Source organism: Tinamus guttatus, unplaced genomic scaffold, assembly GCF_059628265.1.
Source record: "Tinamus guttatus ecotype Peru unplaced genomic scaffold, ASM5962826v1 Tinamus_guttatus_pri_ptg000451l, whole genome shotgun sequence".
Lineage (NCBI taxonomy): Eukaryota > Metazoa > Chordata > Aves > Tinamiformes > Tinamidae > Tinamus > Tinamus guttatus.
The window spans coordinates 364,380-384,446 of record NW_028288985.1 but is presented as its reverse complement, the minus strand read 5'-3'; the positions used below and the strand labels follow the sequence as shown (position 1 = coordinate 384,446).

General features: G+C 38.8%; 2 protein-coding genes across 3 annotated transcripts in view; one reads left to right on the top strand and one right to left on the bottom strand.

Moving 5' to 3' along the window:
• The first annotated feature begins 1,966 nt into the window (after positions 1–1,966).
• Positions 1,967–8,267, top strand: CHDH (choline dehydrogenase). Its single transcript, XM_010228211.2, has 7 exons — positions 1,967–2,800; positions 3,242–3,393; positions 5,234–5,363; positions 5,975–6,109; positions 6,231–6,373; positions 7,240–7,342; positions 7,809–8,267. The coding sequence occupies exons 1-7, from the start codon at positions 2,044–2,046 to the stop codon at positions 8,225–8,227; spliced, it is 1,839 nt and encodes a 612-aa protein (XP_010226513.2). The 5' UTR covers positions 1,967–2,043; the 3' UTR covers positions 8,228–8,267.
• Positions 8,268–12,790: 4,523 nt separating this feature from the next.
• CACNA1D (calcium voltage-gated channel subunit alpha1 D) overlaps positions 12,791–20,067 on the bottom strand; it is a 156,205-nt gene continuing 148,928 nt past the window's right edge. For both annotated transcript variants that reach the window (XM_088532046.1, XM_088532047.1), the window contains exons 44-49: positions 20,026–20,052; positions 19,291–19,440; positions 18,229–18,392; positions 16,100–16,221; positions 15,118–15,438; positions 12,791–14,208 (exon numbers count right to left, since the gene is read on the bottom strand). In XM_088532046.1, coding sequence (XP_088388172.1) covers positions 13,915–14,208; positions 15,118–15,438; positions 16,100–16,221; positions 18,229–18,392; positions 19,291–19,440; positions 20,026–20,052 — 1,078 coding nt within the window. In that variant the 3' untranslated portion in view covers positions 12,791–13,914. The remainder of the gene's footprint in view (positions 14,209–15,117; positions 15,439–16,099; positions 16,222–18,228; positions 18,393–19,290; positions 19,441–20,025; positions 20,053–20,067) is intronic.

Below are 20,067 nucleotides of genomic sequence, written 5' to 3'. Positions count from 1 at the left end.
ACCTACGTACGAGGCTCTAAGCACTGTTAAACAACTTCACTTTCTACTCACTTTTTGAGCATTAAAATATAATTATCTCAGGTGCTAGGCTGCCACTATGGTTCCATTTAGTATTTTTCCAGCTTAGATGAACGTATTGATATGCAACAAAACAAAAACATGAAGTAGCATTTAAAGCTAAGTCTGATAGAGGTACGTGATGAAGTAGTCAAAGCCCTGCTCCACTTTCTTAGGGAACATTTCGGGTACCGCTCCTAGCTGGTGGCTCTGCCTTCTCGCCCAGGCAAGGATGGCTGTAACAGCCTAGACATGGACTTTTTTGTTTCAGTCTTATCTCCAGTTAGACTAAACACCAGGGCAGATCTGCTGGGCTAAGCACAGTGCTGCCCAGTGTCTTGTAGCTTTCCTAGACCTCCTCATTTGCCATGCAAGTCTGATACTACATTCAGTATGATAAAACTGTTTCCAAACATGTCATTTTGCAACTCCATAGCCCACTTCCAGTTACATGGCTTAAAACTGCACACATCACTCTTGTATTGCAGCAACTGAATTTTGTTGCTACTTGCTTTGCTCTTTCAAAACCACTGTCTTCAGGCCCTGCCTAGAAGCGTGGCCTCAAAGTTAAACCTCCTTACTGGCTAAATTCCCCAGGCAGCCGTCCCAGCACACCTGGGAGCCCCAGGGGGCTCTGTTTGTTGGGATAATAACCCCATGTTTCCAGGCCGGAAACCAGGAACGGGGAAACACAGATACAGCTTCTACAAACACTGCCACAATTCTTGACAAAAGAAACAAGTAAATCTGGACTTAGCAGCCAATGCCTTGGTCAGGAGTTAAGGTAACTTTGAACAGCCTTATGGAGCCCACATCAAACTGGACAGGCTGAGTCTGGTCCTGGAGTTTGTGAACTCCAACTATACAAACAGTAAGCACTAATCATCTTTAGAACCAAAATCTGAAAGTTCTTCCTTCCTCAGGGAAGGAAATTTGAGCACTTTACCTCTCAGAGTAAGTCTTCACCATCACAAACACCACTCAGCTTACAGAGCTAAGGGATCTTTTCCACATTACAAGAGCCCAGGCCCCTATGCCCCAACACTATAGACCCTACACCTGAAGCAACAAAATACCACAATCTGTCAATTCTGCAGTTAAAACACTATAGAAATGTACCACTCCTGAACACAAGTGAAATAAATTAGAAACAAGTAAAAACACCCTACCTTTTACGATTTTCTTCTGCTGTGTCACAAGGAGCCACCAAACTTTTTGCACTACCAAACTACCATGTTAAAAGCAGCCCCCTACCTTCAGCTGGGATCCATTTTGAATCTGCCATGTGAGAATCAGGTGTTTTCAATTTTCACTCTGAAATCAGACCGCTCTGCTGAATTTTTTTTAGCAGAGCGAACTCTTTTCCAATGCATTTGTTTGTTCACTTTGTAGAAGTCTCAAATATTGTATTTGCCTCAAAAAAATCATTTTTCACTTTTGAGATAGTTGAAAATGAGGTTCATTGTTAAGCATGTATTTTGTGGTGACATTGTCTCAGGTGAGGTCTGGCATTCTCATCATTTCCACTGTCGTGAATCGGCCATCCAGTATCACTGACTCCAGAGATCTTTTCTTAAATTCACTTTTACTAGAGGCAGATGAAGTGAGACTACTGGATAAGTAAAGGTTCCCGTCATTTATGGTTTTGGCAAAGGCTTGAAAATCTCATGGTGCCTCCCGTAGCCACCTCAGGAACCAGAAGCAAGTCAAAAGTCTGGGATAACACAAACCATTATGGAAAGATGTTTTGACCTGCTATATCTTTCCAACATCCACTGCCCTTTGCAGCAAAACTACTGTATTTTACAATAGATTAAATAGCTGCCAAGTGGCTAAGAAATCATTAGCACACGCACCTTTCATGTAGAAAACAACTGATATTTTAGACATCATACACTGCAATGAGTCTTACTTCTTCTTTGGGACTTTTCTGTTGTTTTTCTAGGAAAAAACATTGGATTTTATGACAGAATTCCCACAAGAGTGATGCTATTAGTAAGGATGTCGTATCTAATGAGAGTTAAATGTTACAGCCCTGTGAGTGAAATGCCCCAAGTAACAGGAGCGCTGCTGAGAGCGCGCAGACTAAGGCCCGTCTTGGGCAGCAAGTTTTCAGCGTTGCGCGCGCTGGCTCAGCTCAGTGCTGAAAATGCAGCTTCTCACGACTACGTCATCGTTGGAGCTGGCTCGGCAGGCTGCGTGTTGGCCAGCAGGCTCACTGAGGACCCTCTCAGTACCGTGCTGCTTCTGGAAGCAGGCCCTAAAGACACCCTTCTGGGGAGTAAAAGGCTGATGTGGAAGATTCACATGCCTTCTGCGTTGACATACAACCTCTGTGACGAGAGCTATAACTGGTATTACCACACAGTGCCACAAAAGCACATGGACAACCGAGTTATGTACTGGCCCCGCGGCAGAGTGTGGGGCGGCTCCTCATCCCTCAACGCTATGGTCTACATCCGCGGGCACGCGGAAGATTATAATCGATGGAGCAGGGAAGGGGCTGTGGGATGGGACTATGAGCATTGCTTGCCTTATTTTAAGAAGGCACAGACACATGAACTGGGACCGGATCAGTACAGAGGAGGAAATGGACCCCTGCATGTGTCAAGGGGGAAAACAAACCATCCTCTTCACCGTGCGTTCCTGGAGGCAGCCCAGCAAGCTGGGTATCCGTTCACAGATGACATGAATGGTTATCAGCAAGAAGGATTTGGCTGGATGGATATGACTATACACAAAGGTAAATCACAAAGGGTTCCTCAAGTTGTGTGTCTGAGGCATCAGTAGTATTTCAGAAAGCTCTGTGGAATACAGACCTGTAATCCGCACCAAATGCCATTTTGTTGTTTGGCTTAGCAAAGAACTACTGCACTCTTAACTATATTCTCTACTCATCTTGCAGCAGCTTCCTATCAGTGTAGTGTGTGTTTCAGTGAATATTATATTGGCTTGCAAGTCTCGATCTATAGTTAATTTTAGAAAGGAGGGTAGCTTTCAGAATGCCTTTGGGAAGTTCAACATGTTAAAATCTTTACTTATTACATTGCATCACATTTGCTTTGAATGCTACACAAGAATGTTTTCTCCTTTTTCCTATATAATTATCCTGATTGCTATGCAGGAAAATCTTGAAGATGATGAGCATGGCTATTTTGATATTTAATGTAAATATGCACTGCAGGTCAAAGATGGAGCACAGCCAGCGCTTACCTTCGGCCAGCCATATCACGCCCAAATTTGTCAGTCACAGAGAAGACGATAGTAACAAAAATCTTGTTTCAAGGAACGAAAGCCATTGGTGTTGAGTATATGGAAAATGGGCAAAGGAAAAAGGTAAGAAATTTTACTTTTCTGTATGAAAAACATTTGTCAAAACAAAACTGAAACACTGTTTTGAAGAAAAAAAGAGGTTTGTTAAAAGTGTTATCTTACTTCACAAAATGTGTGAGATCTTCTTTTAGGATGCTATATTGTAAGTTTTTTTTTTTCCAGGAGGTTATTCCTTGTGAATTATTTTACAGTAGGTGATATTTCAGTTGTATTGATTCAGATATTAATCTCCCAAATACATTTCCCCACATTCCTTCTTTCAGAACTGAGGGACAGGCTGTATCTTGAGATTACTCAAGAGTGTTTGGGAGGAACCTATCTGTAATCACACCCTGTCTCAGCATATTCACTGTTGTGCTGAAATGCTGGTCTTTCTGAAAAATAATTCTGAAAATTGATTTATTTTCTTTTGAGATTTTAATTTGATTATGAAGAAAAATCTCATTTGCCATCATTCCATATAGATGTGGTGTCATACAAAAATAAGAGAATTATCGCAAGTTAATATGCTTTCCTTGGAAATCTATTAACTGTCACTATACTACAGAAACAATTAACACTTCTCTTTTTTTCATGTTGCTTTAGAAGCTAAATATCCTAAAATAAAAACAAGGAGCAACTCAAGATAGCACCTTAAATTCTGCAAAAGAGGAGAAGCAGGCAGCTGAGCAATGCAAGATCCTTGCAGCCCTGTGGGTTTGGCTGGGTAATGAGAGGAGGTTCAGAGGCATCGTCGCATGCCTGGACTGCTGTGTGCCTGCTGTTACCTCTGTGTGCCTGCTGTTATCTCTGTGTGCCTGGTGTTACCTCTGTGTGCCTGCTGTTATCTCTGTGTGCCTGCTGTTACTCCCTTCGAGCAGGGAGAGTGGAGTGCATTGAATGTGAGTGTTCATGAGCCCTGTCACTGGAAAAGAAAGGGGTAGTTTGACAAAAGGCCAAGTTCACCCACATCCCCTTCTTTCACAGCAAAAGGAAAGGGGTGTGAATATGTTTTCACTGAGCACATATTTTTCTCTTTTAACAGTGAAAAGCACAACAGAGGTTTGTTTGTTTGTTTTTTTCCCTAATCCTAAATTTAGGAGTTGTAAGAAAAGGGAAAATGTAGTAGCTCCCCAGGTGTGAATGACACAGGGGACGATTTTGACAATGCAAAAGTGAGAAAATATCTTGACAAAAGTGGAAGGAAGATGTACCAGAAACATTGCAGAGAAGGTTTTAGAAAATGAACTGTGAAGCACAGAAAAGTCTGTTAACAAAACAGAATATATATATATATATATAAATAAAATATATGTGTGTATGTTTACATATATGCATGCATGCTGCCAGAGATTTTACAGTCGCGTGTGAGGGACTGATGGGCTTCTGAGGACTTAAATGAGCAGAGAAACCAAACATCAATCTTGGTTCAATGGAGGAAATAAGCTCTTGAGGATTTTTGAGCTCTCTTGTCTCTGAATTCAAAGTGTCCCTGAGAGTGTCAGTTTATGTTTAATAACTCTTACAGAAAATGCAGCAGACACTGGGCTAACTGATCCAAACATCGATACTTTTTTTCCTGGCAAGTAGCACAGGAGTTGCTGGCAGCCCTATTACTGACTGAACTACAGTTTGAGCATGTTATAAACATGGGAATAAATATGGAAATGTTCAAATTGAAAGCCTGATCATTTCTTTCTACAGAAACTTCTGTAGAAAAAGCACCTAGAGTGGGGAGGAGGAGTGGGGGAAAGGTGTCTAAATTGAACCCAAGTGGCATAGCCTAACAGGGCCTCCTTATTTGTTGCCTGTCTTCAGATCAGGCTTAATAACGTTAATTTTTTTTGTGCTCACTTCATTTTAGGCATTTGCCAGTAAAGAAGTTATTTTAAGTGGTGGTGCCATAAATTCTCCACAGCTGCTTATGTTATCTGGAATTGGCAATGCAGATGATCTAAAAAAACTGGGGATCCCTGTTATTTGCCACCTTCCTGGTAATATTCTTATTTCTTTTCACCTTTTACCTTTCTAAGGATGCAATTCAAAGACCACTAAGTAACGGAGTTGAGCCCAGGGGTTTTTGGTAGTCAGGTTGTGTGGACTGAAACTAACTAAGTTACAGCAGAAACATTCACTGGTTCATCTGAAAACTGACAGCAAGCAGCCCTAAGGAAAAGCAGCTTAGTTATCATTTGGAAATTTGAAGGAAGAATTTTCATCTGCAGCAGGTTGTCCCATCTATACTCAAACATGGAAGGAATAGCATAGATTTATGAAAAATATCCTGTAAACTAGAAAAACCGATACTATATTCAGAAATCATATCTGGCCTTTCAGAACAAATCTCATAAACATATGCCATTTAGCTTTCTATTTTCATCCTATTTATGTTATTTTTGTGTAAAACCTTATTCTGATATGAGCAAAAGACCATTATGATTCATGATTTTGGTGTTAGTCAACATTGCCTTTGTAAGGGGTTAGTTTAGTGCCCATTTATGCTGTTTTCTGGTAGCAATATTGTATATAGTTTTTCTGTGTGAAATAACTCTGTTTTTCTTCCTTTTTTTTTCTCTCCTCACCCCATTTTTAACCTTTTAATCAGGAGTAGGCCAGAACCTCCAAGATCACTTAGAAGTGTACGTCCAGCAGAGGTGCACCAAGCCTATCACTCTGTATAATGCACAAAAGCCAATTAACATGGTGAAAATTGGTTTAGAATGGCTTTGGAAGTTTACAGGTAGGAAATTTCCTCTGTGAATATCAATTATTTGTAGTGGTGAAGCAAGGGTTAAGAAGCAATTTCCTTGGATTTTTTTGATGTCTTTAGTGGCATTTTCCCTCTTGTTTACACTCTCTAGGTGAGGGAGCAACTGCACATCTGGAATCTGGTGGTTTTATCCGAAGCCAAGCGGGGGTTCCTCACCCTGACATTCAGTTCCACTTTCTCCCCTCTCAGGTGATTGATCATGGCCGGGCTGCTTCCACCATGGAAGCTTTCCAGGTGAGCTGCTGAAAGGCCTCCTGCACTAGTGTCCTGTGGCAATTAGCAAGGAGGCCTACACTTTATTATGAATGAGGATAATTTGGCTATATACTGATTTTTTCTGTATTATAATAAGAACTTGGCTGATCCCCTTCACCGGGGGAAAACTATGGACTTACTGTTTGATATGCTATCAAAATTATCTTGCCATTTATCTCTGGTAAAATACAGCTGTGTTGTCCTGTTTGCACTGTGCAGCACTGTGCCATAGTGCTGTGGATTTGGTTGCCATAGTGCTGGATACTGCACAAAACCCAAACGAGGTGGTCCCTTTTCCACCACCGTTTAGGCAGAGGTTTATGCTGGGGGCTGGATGTGGTGTATCTATTACTCGATGCAAATGCAAGACCTGTTTTAGAATCTTGTCTGTGTATAATTTTATCCATAATTTGTAATACCTTTATTTTCTTTTATATCAACTTTTGTATGCAGATGGCAAAAAATTCTGTCCTAATGCCAGGAAACTGTTACTGAATGTACTTGTTCATTCTTGCTAATGTATTTTCTACAGTGATGAAAGAAATTTGGTCCCCTGAATACTGAGCTACCACTAAACTGGAATGATTGATTTTAAATTTTTAAATTAAAAAATGTAATTTTTCATTTAAAAGACAATTGCAAGCATAAGTATATTTCTCCCTTCTCAGCATGCAATATCATATTTACAGCTTCTATATATAAAATAATGTTCACATTTTGGGCTTTTTCATTATCCTAACATTTGATTAATTTATAAAGGCAGTTTGAATTGCAAAAAAAGAGGCATATTGAGTTCTGAAATGTGTCGGGTCGGACTGAGTCACAGTGTTGCGGATGTTTTGCAGGTGCACGTGGGGCCCATGAGGAGCAGCAGCATAGGCTGGCTGAAGCTGAAGACTACAAACCCAAACGACCATCCTATCATTGAACCTAACTACATGTCAACCGGTAAATGCAGCTTCTCTTAGCTCTCATGTCAGCTTCATTCCTTCCTCTTTCCCTAGCAAATTTGCCTATCTATTCAAGACCAACTAGGAAGTGCTGGTTGGTACATTGTTATTTATTTTCTGCTTATAAAAGTCAGTATTAAAGAGATCATTGTGCAAAACACTGTGTGAGTCAAAAAGAATTCAGGACTGCAGCACCACCCTCTTTGCTCATCCCTCTGCTCTGGAGCAGTGGGTCTTGGTTCCCTGTGCTCTGACTAGTGTTCTTGGCTAGAAAGTGAGTACAGGGAAATAAAGAACAATTCTTAGCTCACTTAACCTTGGGGTGTGTAATGGAACAGACAATGAATAGAAATATCTGTGATTCTGAAAAAAAAGTTCTTTGATGTTATTTTTCATGTTATGTACAGGGAAGTATTGTTAAGTGAAGAGCGTACTTAAACTCATCTTGTTTTCTCTCCGTACAGAAAAAGATATTTGGGAATTCCGCCAATGTGTCAAGTTGACCAGAGAGATCTTTGCTCAAAAAGCGTTTGAAAAATTTTGTGGGCCTGAAATTCAACCAGGAGACCATGTTCAGTCTGACAAAGAAATAGATGCTTTCATAAGGCAGAAGGCTGATAGTGCTTATCACCCTTCCTGCACCTGTAAAATGGGCCAGCTTGCAGACAGCAGCGCTGTAGTGGATCCACAAACAAAAGTAATTGGAGTTGAAAACTTGAGAGTAGTAGATGCCTCCATAATGCCTAGTGTTGTCAGTGGGAATTTGAACGCCCCAACTATCATGATAGCAGAGAAGGCTGCGGATATGATTAAGGGGCTCCCCCCACTTCATGAGAGAAATGTCCCTGTGTACAGGCCCAAGACCCTGGAAACGCAGCGATGAACAATGTTCTCATTCTCGCACAGCCTTTGCTACTTTGCCTTTTAGCAGCATGTTGGGATCTCCTGCAGGAGATGCCCAAAAATAATTACCATGCAAAACAACATCTCATTGTTAAAATAATTATGAATTTGATCCACTAGACTATCACTAGGCTACCTAATGAATTTTTAAATCATTTGGCTCAAACGGTTCATTTTAGTTAAACATGGCTTTGGGGGAGAGGGGGAATTTTTTTTTTTTTTTTTTAAGAGAAACTATTTCTAAATGATGGGTGAGTTGCACATGTAAGCCAGATACACTGTATAATTGCATGAAGAGATGAATGCATATTGCTTTGAAATCACTATGTTATGCTCTGTTAGTCAAAGGAAGGATTTTTAACTCTTGTAAGCAGGTTATCCAGGATAACAGCTAGCCAGTAATCCCCACATCCTGCCAAGACTGGCTAAGGAATTGTAAGCATATATTTAAAACTCGCCCAATCCTGAGACAATGCACTTTGTTAGCATTCCCAGGAGAGCGAGGACCTATACGTGCCCAGAATTTTTATTTTATTTTTCTAATGGGAGCAATGCAGAGTTTACAAACCCTCACTGAAATTCAACTTCAGCCATACTCAGCATTCTTAGCCTACAGAAAGAAGATATACACTGTACTTACCAAACACTTGAATTATTTCTCTAAGAAGGGCAGAACAGGAGCTGAAAAAGTACATTGCAAAACTTGAATTTCTCCTGTCCTTTTGGTACGCAGCTTAGCAGCATTCCGTTCACCGTTTGAGCTGCTTTGGTTGTGCCACTTTATCACTGACTGCAGCGCCTGCACTTTCCATATCTTCCTTAAAGTTAGTGGCCTTTGCTCAGAGATGAGTCTCATCAAAAACAATTTCTGAGGAAGTATTCCGAATGGTGCCTGACTATTGCACGAGCTTTATTAAAACAAAAACAAAACAACAAAAAATTAAAGCCAAGATAGATAGGTTTAAAATAAGAAGTTACTCAAAATCACTGCATCAGATTAGATACAGATGATCTGTGGGTTTTTTTTTTTTTTTTTTTTTTTAAAGACAGGTAGTTTAATGAACCAATGTTTATACTTTAGTTAGGAATTATGTCTTTGTTTAAATATTTTCAGATGTGTAAAAGATGACATCATCTTTCATGGCTGTTTTCTGTGCAAGTCTTAACTTTCATATACCGAATAAAAGAAACTAAAGAAATTGAACTCAGATTTGTATGGGTTTATTAATTATTCTGAAACAACTAGTGACTAAGCAGTTGTAAAATCATAAAGCAAATGCTTCTGTGGCCTGAGTCATTACACTAGATAATGTAAATCCTAATCAAGGGACTGTTACCAGCCCACAGAGGATAACAAAAAACTCAGCATCCAACTTCTAGAAAATGCTGAAAATACTGTAAATACGGAATTTAGAGCTGTGAGTAACCTGCTTATAGTTTGCTCAGGCCTTTCAATGAATGGAAGAATAAAAGTTTTTTTTCCCCAGAAAAAAAAAGCATGGAATTTTACACTGTTAGAGCAGATTGTAAAAAAACTGCTGACTCAAATGCTGGCTAGAGGGACAACTGCAGATGTTTAAGGCAGATACTTCTACCTGGTGCTGCTGCAAAGCAGTAGTGGAAAGCCCTGCTATTAACTGAGGAGAAAAACTTAATTCACTGGAGTATCTGCAAAAAGAGTAAACGGAAACACTGAAGACAGAAAGCGACAGCAGTGAAGTCTGCCCCAGGAGGAGTCAGGTAAACCTTTTCTGTTTGATGTATTCCTTAGGAATCTAAGATGCAGCAAGAATATTTAAGTAATAGGTGATTGATTAGCTGTGTCAATAAGATACCTCATCTGATGCAACTGCTTTTGAAGAGAGAATGAACTTGTTTAGTCTTCCTTTCTATGGAAAATAGCTTTTATTTAGGACTAATGCTTTTATGATTTTCATTTAAGGTATCTTAGTCTCACTTGATTCCAAATACCAGGGTACTCAGAATAACACAATCTGGCACGACTTTCCAAAGTTCAGTTCAGTTGAAATGGGAAGTGGTTTGGAAAGAGTGACTATTGGAGTCTCTGTGTCTGCAGGTTAATAACATGGGTTTGCACACTAGGCATGCACCATGGGAATTGCTGTTACACAACTGCAGAGGAGTAACTAGCCCCTGGCTTACATAACTACAGGACACACACAGAGCCACACACATTATGTCAAGCCTTAAAAGATGAGGAAATTGCAAGCTTACGTATACATGTCAAACTGCATGCACAGGTACACACTGCTGCTCTGTGCAACCACGTAACTAGGCATTTCTTTCAAAATATCATTACCTTTTCTAGCAGTTCTAGAAATATATAGGTACCTGGCAAATTCTTCCCCTTCAAAATACTTAAATTATTTTCAGTGCTGTGAAGCTCCAGTTGCTTTATCTGTTTAGGTCCCACTGACACTGCTGAGTCTCCATTATATCATTCCTTTGATGCAGTCTTACAGAAACAGCCCAGTTATTTGGTAGTTTCAGCTCCCTGGGGAAATCTTTAGGTGTCCCAAAACCACAGACAGTTTCTCCTGCACTGTGTCTGTTGGCTGCTGCACATTTCCTGCTAAAACTGTTTGCCTCTGGGTGAGATGAGAACTGCTACCAGGCACTGTGCCCAGTTCTGTGCAGCGCCTGCAGCCTGCTAGCTCAGAGTTAGCTGCTTTGCTGCTGTTTTGCTATTGTGCAGAGGACAGGAGGAATATTTTAGAGTCTTATCTATTTAAGAAATGAGTATGGTGTCTAATTCAATCTTATTCTGAATTTTATCCAGATACTATTTTTTTTTTTTGTAAATGAAGAGATGCTTACATTAAGTATTTGAAAACAGTTAACTATAAAAGCATTTTGCCTTAAGAATTTGGAAGTTACTAGACCTGCCAGTGTGACCTGAGCCAGCAGCGCCCTGTAAGTGACAGTATCTGTGTTTCCATGGCAAGGGCTTCTCGCGGATGTTCCAGGCAGTTGGAGGGCTCCAGCTGGGGACAATCAGATTAAGAAAGAAAAGCTGACCAAAACAATTTTTTTTGCACACACAGTTCAAGTTACTTCAGTATAAGAAACACTTCCTTTTCTAAGGATTAACTAAAATATTTTCTGTCATTATATACACACACATAAACAGTCTGAAAACTCATGAAGTATGTTTTAATTATACAACATCTAGTTTTTCTCTATTTTGTAACTTCTATGACTTTTTTGGTGGGGGGAGGGAGAAAAGGGTTCAGCTTCAAGCTGCCATAAAAATGGTTGAATTTTCAGAAATCCACAGCATTTCAACAGTGTGTGGAATTGTGAACACTACTCACTGGTATTTCACAGTCATGTCAAATCTGGAGACTTTATTTTGCTCTCGTAAAGTTTGTTTTTGTAAGCTTGGAAAATGTAACAAATCAGAAGTGACTAATGCTGGGCCAGCTACCCACGTGTTTCCTCGCAGAAGGCAAGAGAGATTTGGTTTTGATATTTTTCAGGGGATTCATTCAGGAGTTTCCTAATTATTTTCATAGATTTGTATCTAGGGCAGTGATAGTGGTACCCTTTTTCATACCAAAACTCTAATCACTTTTTTTTTTTCTGGTTAATACCAATTATTCATAAAATACTTACTCTGAGAATGTAGACTAATAACTATATTCCACATATTCCCTTCCTCTGTCCAAACACTGCAAACAGAATTTAACTTTTTGAACTTCTTGGTGAAGAACTATTAGTAAAAGGAGTCCCATGTAAATAAAATTATTACACAGTTTTATTCTGAAGAACATTTTGCATTTGTTCTAATACAAAATGATGTAGGTCAAGAAATAATTTACAAACCTTTAAGTACTTATCCTGGCATTCGAAATAAGAATGATTCCAGAGGAAGTTTGTAAGGTATTCATACGAAATCATTATTATGTACAAAATGTTTATTGACATGTGTTAAACATCACATTTTTTAAAATGTGAGCTGGATTGCTTTCTAGCATATGAACTACAGGTAAAACCTGATAAGACAACTTGTTAGAACAAGTCATTGTTATCCAGTGCTAACAAAATAGACAGTAGTTTTCAACACTTTTGATTTTCCTCCAAGGTTATATTAGCCTCAAAGTCATACCACGGTTCTACTGCATTGTGAACAATATCTAAGCCCTCTTTTGATTGCATAAAAATAAATCTTTGAAATAGTATACGTAGAGCGACAGAAGGGTAGAGGCAACAAAATAGTATATTTTTCACATAATAAACTTTTTTGGTTCTGTGAAGAACTTTTCTACCATATTTTTTTTCTGAGCAGAGTAGTACACAGCACTCAATAAAGTAATGTCACTTACCTGTGAAGTAATTTCTGCCCTAGATGTTTCACATCGGAGTAGGTACCTCAGGGTCATACACTTGGTCAAAACTAATTCTGTAATGGCCAGTGATACTCTGGCATGAACCTGCTGATTTTTTTAAATGATTTTTAATATTTATAGCATGGGATTAATACAAAAATAAAATCACAGCTTGTCGTCAATCAAAAAGTTAAAATAATTTCAAATCTTTCACGTTTCGATTATAAGACTGCAGATAGTCAACTGTACATCCCTTATGTACAACGATGCAATCGACTCAAATATTTAAAAAAAAGATGTTGTCAAGTTTAAACTTGATAGTTTATCCCAAAAAAGAGATTTATACTGAGAAGTGGCTCTATTTAAATATTTATGCTATAGATCTATATATTCCAAGTAAAAATACTTATATCTAGAATTCTGTGGAGAGTTACAATAGTCAGGGTCCATAAATATTGCTGCAGTTCAATTACGGTACAATAATTACAAAATATAGAACATCTCTTTACAAATACAAATCATTGTATATTACAATTCATTTACAATAATTTCTACTATATAATTTTTAGCAAACTATCTTATCTAATTCTACTATAACCTGGTTGCAAGTGCATTAGTAAGAATGCAATTATTCCAGTATATTTTGCCCTTAACGTGATAGTCATAAAACAGACTATCTGAATGATATTATCCTATGTAAACTGGTGTTACATATGACAACAGTATCGAACTTCTTTTTTTCCATGATCTCTAACAGGTAGAGCATGACAAACTATTTTAGAAGAGCATTAAGAAAAGAAATCAGGAGGCAAGTTTGAAAACAGTATTAGGATGGATATGCAATGAATAGCTGATATGCTGTTGAGTGCTGAGGTAATGACACTATTGGTTGCCATCACTTATGTAGTCGTTCCCCACACAATTTTTTGCTGAACTTATACAGACATTTTCATTGACAACATCCTGCTCTACTATGACAGACAGCAGCACAAGTTTGAAGGACAGGCAAGATATTACACCTCAAAATCCCACTCTAGCCCTCAAAAAACTGATTGTCAGAATCTGCATGGTTTTGCAACAGCCTTTTCTTCCCATAGAGGAACCAAAGACTCCGTGGTAGGAGACTCGATGCACTGCAGCTCTCATCCCATTTCAGCAGCCTGGAGATAATCTGGTTATTAGTTATGGCTTCCTTGAGGTGTGACATCGCTTGTACAAAACTCAGTTGGTTCTTAACTCCAGCTAGTGCCTAGCATCTTTAAACTGTGAGGCACTTTTTTTTTTTCTGTTATTAAAATCATTTTCCTCACTATAAATACTATAAGCTTGTAATGCATATCATTTCATCCGCTAAGTCTTCTTCATATTGTCCAGTGTCTGGTTCTTCATCGCTGTATCCAGGACCAAAATCTTGAAGTTCATAATCTTGTCTGCTTAAAATGGGAAACATATCCCCATTGGTCCCATTGCTAATATTCCCATTGAGAAGATTGCTTGCTGCACTTTCCATCTCATCAATAGTCATGTCACAGGCATCAGCAATCTCATGTTTTGTAGCTGAAACAAATTTAGGGTCCTTTGCATACCTTCCTAGGCCTTCAGATATAAGTACCTGGTAGGCAGAGGGATGAGGGGGAGAGAATGAAATATTCAGTGCACTTACAGAGGAACAGCTAAATCATACAAATGTTTCTTATTTATGGAAAACTCTGGAAACTCCGTGTAACTCACTACAGAAACCCACAGCAAAACTGCATAAACGAAGAACAACCAAATAGCTCCAAATTGCACTGTATCAATTTAGCAATAACCTAACTGAACAACTTCTGAGCTAATATAAACGCAAGACACTTTGTTTGTTTGCTTAGAAACTTAGGAATCTCAATAAAATTCAAATGTCAGCTTGATGTACTGAAGACAAAAGTTTATAAATCTCAGATATTGTAATTGGGGCAACTGGCTGAATTGTAGAATTCTAGGTTCATTCTAGGTACTTAGGAGTTCATGAAAGCAAACTCCTGCAAGCAAATCCCATTTATAACCAAAATTAAACAGAAAGAAAGTGATAGATGGAAGCAAGAACAGTAATTAGGACCCTTAGAACTTCTATATACTTTTATCTTAAAAGCCCCCTCCCTCCTTCGAAGGAGGAATTCCTAATTTTCTTGAATACATCTATAAAGCAGACCTTGTGGTCCTCCTCCACTCTTCTCTTATTAACTCACAGAGTTCTTGTTCTTGATTAGTGCAAAAACAGTCATGAATTTGGACCCTGCACAGAAGGAGCAAATCTCCATCTGTGATACAGGAAATCTGACACTAATGTTAAGATTTGGATTTGGTGGAAAACCTTTACAATGGACAAAAAGTTCCCTTGTCTTCACCTAAAACATTTTGGCGTTGAAATATCACATGCTCAAAGAGGTAATGTGGACTGAACTATAAGCTTTTTACAGTTAACAACAATAACAAAGAAATAGAACAGACAGGCACTCTATTCAGAGATTTCTGTAACACTTACCGCTTCCACCAAACTGTCCGCACTCCTCTGTTTGTCACTATGTTTATGCCTAAAGTCATTAGGTACAGTTAAATTGGCTGGTGTAAATGTTCGGTAGGAAATATCAGGGTCATCTGTGTACCAAGAGCTCCTGTGCAAAGACGGCAGGCTGCCATTCATCTGCTCCGTGGATTCAGCCCTATCCACCTGGATCAGGGGTGTGTAGTACGGCGAACGGTCCCTGACAGGAGGGGTTGCAGGTGGGGTAGCCCAGGAACGCGTTGAACGACTCGGTGAGTGTCTGTGAGCTTTACTGGAATCCAGACCTGCAACAGCCATGACCTGGAAAGGGGAGGAATTTTCAAAGTTAGTCAGCCTCAAACCGCCAAGCTGAGGTTCGTTTTTCATTTCAGCAGTTAGTTCAAAACAACTGTTTAGGCAGCAATATATAAAGTGACACTTTCTGATATTTAATAGTCATATAAAGGAGAAACAGGACTGCAATTGCACAAAACACATGAGTTTGCCTAAAACTGCTAACTTAAAGATCTTGGTATTTCCCCTGAAGCAGTAAATCGGTGCAGGATCTTCAGGAATTCACCCAGGTGATCAAGTCAAAGGCAGCTGACTTAGTAATGTAAGTTTTTATGCAGGTATTGATGATTTCACAAGCATTCTGTGTGGATTCTCCAGGCTAGTGGAAATCACTAGCTTTTTAAAGATATTCAGAGCAGTTTGATGAGCCACGGAAGACGTGCATGTTGTACTTGCAAATTCTCACAAATATGACTAACTGGGGATAACCTCTTTGCTTTCAGTGTATTTTGGAAGGTATTTGAGAGCCTTGCAGCCAGCAACTACAAGAGCATGCCATACACATGCTTAGCAGCAGCGCATAGGCAAACAGCATAGCCCAATAGCACTGTTTCAAACTGCTATCGAAGCGGTACAATAAAGAAGCTAAAATGACATAATTATTACTTTAAAAAGGTCTTGGATTTACCTGCTGTTGCATTAAGTGAAGTGGTAAAGCAGTGCGGTGGTGGAAAGAAGGAGAGAGTGGTATTTCATCTTGACTACTTTGTCGGCGGAGGCATTCAAAGTTAAAGGAAGATCGTCTATTTGCTACAGGAGAACCAGAATTTATTAGAAAAATAAAAAACTTTTTTTTTTTCTTCTCAAAGTCCAGTATTTCAATAAATCTGGTGTGGGTCAAATGTCACACAGACAAAAAGATATCTCCCCATCCCCGATAAGAAATGTTAATAAATTATGTTGATTAACAGAAGCAGGCAAAAGACTACAAGGGAGAGTACAGATTCCTCATGAGCAAATATAGCTGCAGGGAGAAACCATACGAGCACCCAGCACAAGAATTTGAAGCAGTCATGTTTTGCAAAGCAAGCATTTGTTAGGCAGCAGATTGGCTCAGACACTTCCAAGTTTTGCTGTAAAATGACCTAGGGTTCCCAGAAGATATGCCAAATCCCCAGTTCCTTGCAAATATCAATAGGGAGAATAACAAAGAAATTTTTGCAAGTCAAAGGCAATTAATGTTATAGTTTCCTGATTTCTGTTCTGTTACTTATGACAACAGCAAACTACGATTTGTGCTGTTATGAAGGACATTCACTATTCATGTAAATGCTGGAAAGGAAAAAGCAGAAATCCTAAACAGATCAAGATGTTTGACTGATGCAGAAATGTTTCAGTTGGTCTCAGTGGGACCCTCAACACTGACTGGGGTGGGGGGTGCCCTGCAGCCAGCTCCTGGGTATCATTTCTCTGTGTCATTTTCAGCATGAACAAAATCATGATGTTGAACAGCAGCTGAAATCCCAATACAGCCTTGCAGCCTCAAACCCCATACTGTGAAACTGGAAAAATGCACAGCAAATAAATGAAATTGTTCTCTCTTGAAGCTATTGAAAGTATTCTTGCTGATTTTCAACATCCTGAATTTGTGAGAAGTATCACTACTTTGATTCCTCACTTATAGTCATGACGTTTATCACTAGACCTGTACTGCTGGACGCTAATGAGGAAATCTCTGAGGCTTTACAAGCTAAACCAAGAGTGTTTCCTATCCATGATGTATCAAAAGTCAAAGACACAAATCCAAGAGCTTTCAGTCTTTGCCTATTCATAAGAGGTTTTGGAAACGCAGATAATACAGTACTGCACTTGAGATAATGGGAAGCCAAAAATCTGAGAAGGAAAATTAAGGAAACAGGTGAAAAATCTGAACACTGCCCAGAATGTATACAAGTCTATTAGCTCATCCATGCAACAAGACAGGTCACTAATGCAACCTACAACTTCACGATGGAAATGTTTTCTCTCTCAGAAGGAATGTCCAGAGTTTTAAGCAGAGATGTTTCTGAGAGGGCAGAATGAAGTTCAGTGTGAACCTGAAATGGAATGCTTAGCCCAGGATAACAGTTTTATTTTTCACAGGAACTTGAGAAACTCCCATTAAAACCTAATGGCCTCTCAAAAGTACCAGGAGAGAGAAAAAAAACAATCACCATTAAAGTCACTCTTAGTTCTGCTTTCCCTGAAAATTATCATACTTCAATCTCTAGTGTTTGCTAAAATAGGTTGAGGTAAAGATGTAAATGGGACCAATTACAATGTCACTAGAAGTCTGAGTTAAAGAGCAATGGGAAGTGCCAGCAGGTGAGTCACTAGAGAGACAACAGCTCTGGCTGACACATTCTAGGTATGAATAAAGAGCATAGAGATCAAAAACCTCTGATAAAAGTTTTGAAAGAAACCACTATTGCATTCTACCTTGTTCTGTCTTCATTTATCAAATCAAGTCAGAACTACCAATTAAATATTTTTATATTATTTGATCAGTGATGCAAGAAATGTTAGAAAGATTCCCTCAGATGCTGGTGCAGGCCTCTGGCAGTCCGTCTCCCAGGCAGTTTCAGAGCAGAGCTGTGGTTCTATGAGCACTCTCCCATGGTGGTAGCTGCTTCTGCTGCATGCAACATTCTGCTAGCAAAGTTCATCAAACAATGTCATGCTTAAAATCAGAGGCACAAAGAAGCCTTTTGAACGAGAAGCTCTCAATGAATTTAAATTATTCTAGATTTGCAAACAAGCTGATGCCAAGCTACTTACGTGTTGGTGTTGGAGGTAGCAGACGTCTCCTAGGAGATCTTTTTGTATCATAACACATCTGTGAATCATCTTCCTCAGAAAACCCATGTGGATGATGATAGCCTTTTGGTCTCTCGAAATCTGAGTCACGACAGTGATATCTACAGTGGTAGTCATACATATGCCTGAGTTAAAATACAGTAAATAAAATATTATTTCAGTGAGTTTCCATAAGTTTACTTATTGGTATTTTTCTAGATAACTTTGAAACATTTCCTCTACACAAGATAAAGAAATAGAACCAGGCAGACCCATGTGGCTTAGTCATAAACATCTCATTTCTGTATGCAAACTGATTTTGAGAAAATGAAAGTTGATACAGCTTAGTTTCTAACTTACATAGACCGATTTTGAGAAGTCTGCAAAACTTAGCTTTTATGCAAACCAATAAGAGGCAGTTTAGGGAGCCAATCCTGTCATAGCCAGGTGGCAAAGAAAGATAGGAGGAGACACATGGCTGGGACATGAGCACATGCACTTACAGATCTAATACAGAATGGAAACAAGTTCTTCTTCTGAACTGGACCTCAAAGTAGAAAAAAAAAAAAAAAAAAAAAAAACAAGATAAAAGTGAAGGACACTCGTGTGGAGTTGTTTCATTTATTCTGCAAAGATGAAGCATATTTATTGCAAAGGAGGTGAGTCTTCTCATGAATCTGCAAGTGCAAATATCTTTCACTTCATAATGAGAAAGGGAATATTATTGAATTCAAAATTCATCAGGTATTGGAAGAAAAGGGGCATATTAAAAAAAAAAAAAAAAAAGAAAGAAAAACAAGTAGAGGTTCTGTTTCATAACAGGTATGTACTTCAAAAATACCAGAACAATCTCACTCTTCAAGACATAATCAGAGACTCCCAATCAACTGCAGATTTTCTTCTAAGTTTCTCCAAACATTTCCTGGACGGCTGCAACTGAATGGCTGAACTGCAAAGCCAGGACCTGCTGTTGCAGAAGCTGTGGCTTCCTGAAGGCAACGTCACAGTGATAGTGCTAGAGCCAAGGTTAACAAATGTCCTCACCTGTTTCCTGGCAACATACTGTCTTCCTCATAATATTCTTCTCCACTGAAATAATCCTGCTCTCCCAAACAATGATCATCATTGCAGTAGTCCTGAACTTCACGTTCTTCACGGCAAATAGTAGGATGACGCCCATCACCAGAGTCAGATCTGAAAGTGGCAAAGAAATACTTGGGACTAATTATATTGCATTCACAATTCTATTAGGCGCTTTCCAGGAAAAAAAAAAAAGAAAAAAAAACATTAAAAAACCTCTTTCAGTCAGAATGCAGTTGTACAGTAAATTCTGTGGAATGATAGAACATCATAGAATGTATCTAATCTCTTAAAGATCATCTCCCTTAATTTCCTTACAATACAATTATGAAAAGCATTAGTATGGTGATGATGAGTAAGGCAAATATATTTCAGACATTTTTGAAAAACACAAATTCAGAGTACTGTGAAGAAAAGTAGCCTCTATCAAATGCCTGAAGTTTGGCAACTTATTTTATTTTGGCAAGTTATTAAGGAGCATTCAATTAGGTCTTCCAAGAAAAATCTGAAACAGATGTCTAAATTCAGCCATTAAAAACTACCACAGGATGTAGATTGTTATATACTTCAAATAGGAGAACTATTAAAAACTCATCACGTATGTCTTGCTAAATAGTCATTTTTGAAAGTTATACTGCTTTTTCTCCCAGAAATTCAGAAAAAGGTGATTTTTAGTTATGTCAGGGTAGTTTAACTCACCTTATGTAGGTTTCATAGTAGCGAGTTCTGTCCAGGTGAGCC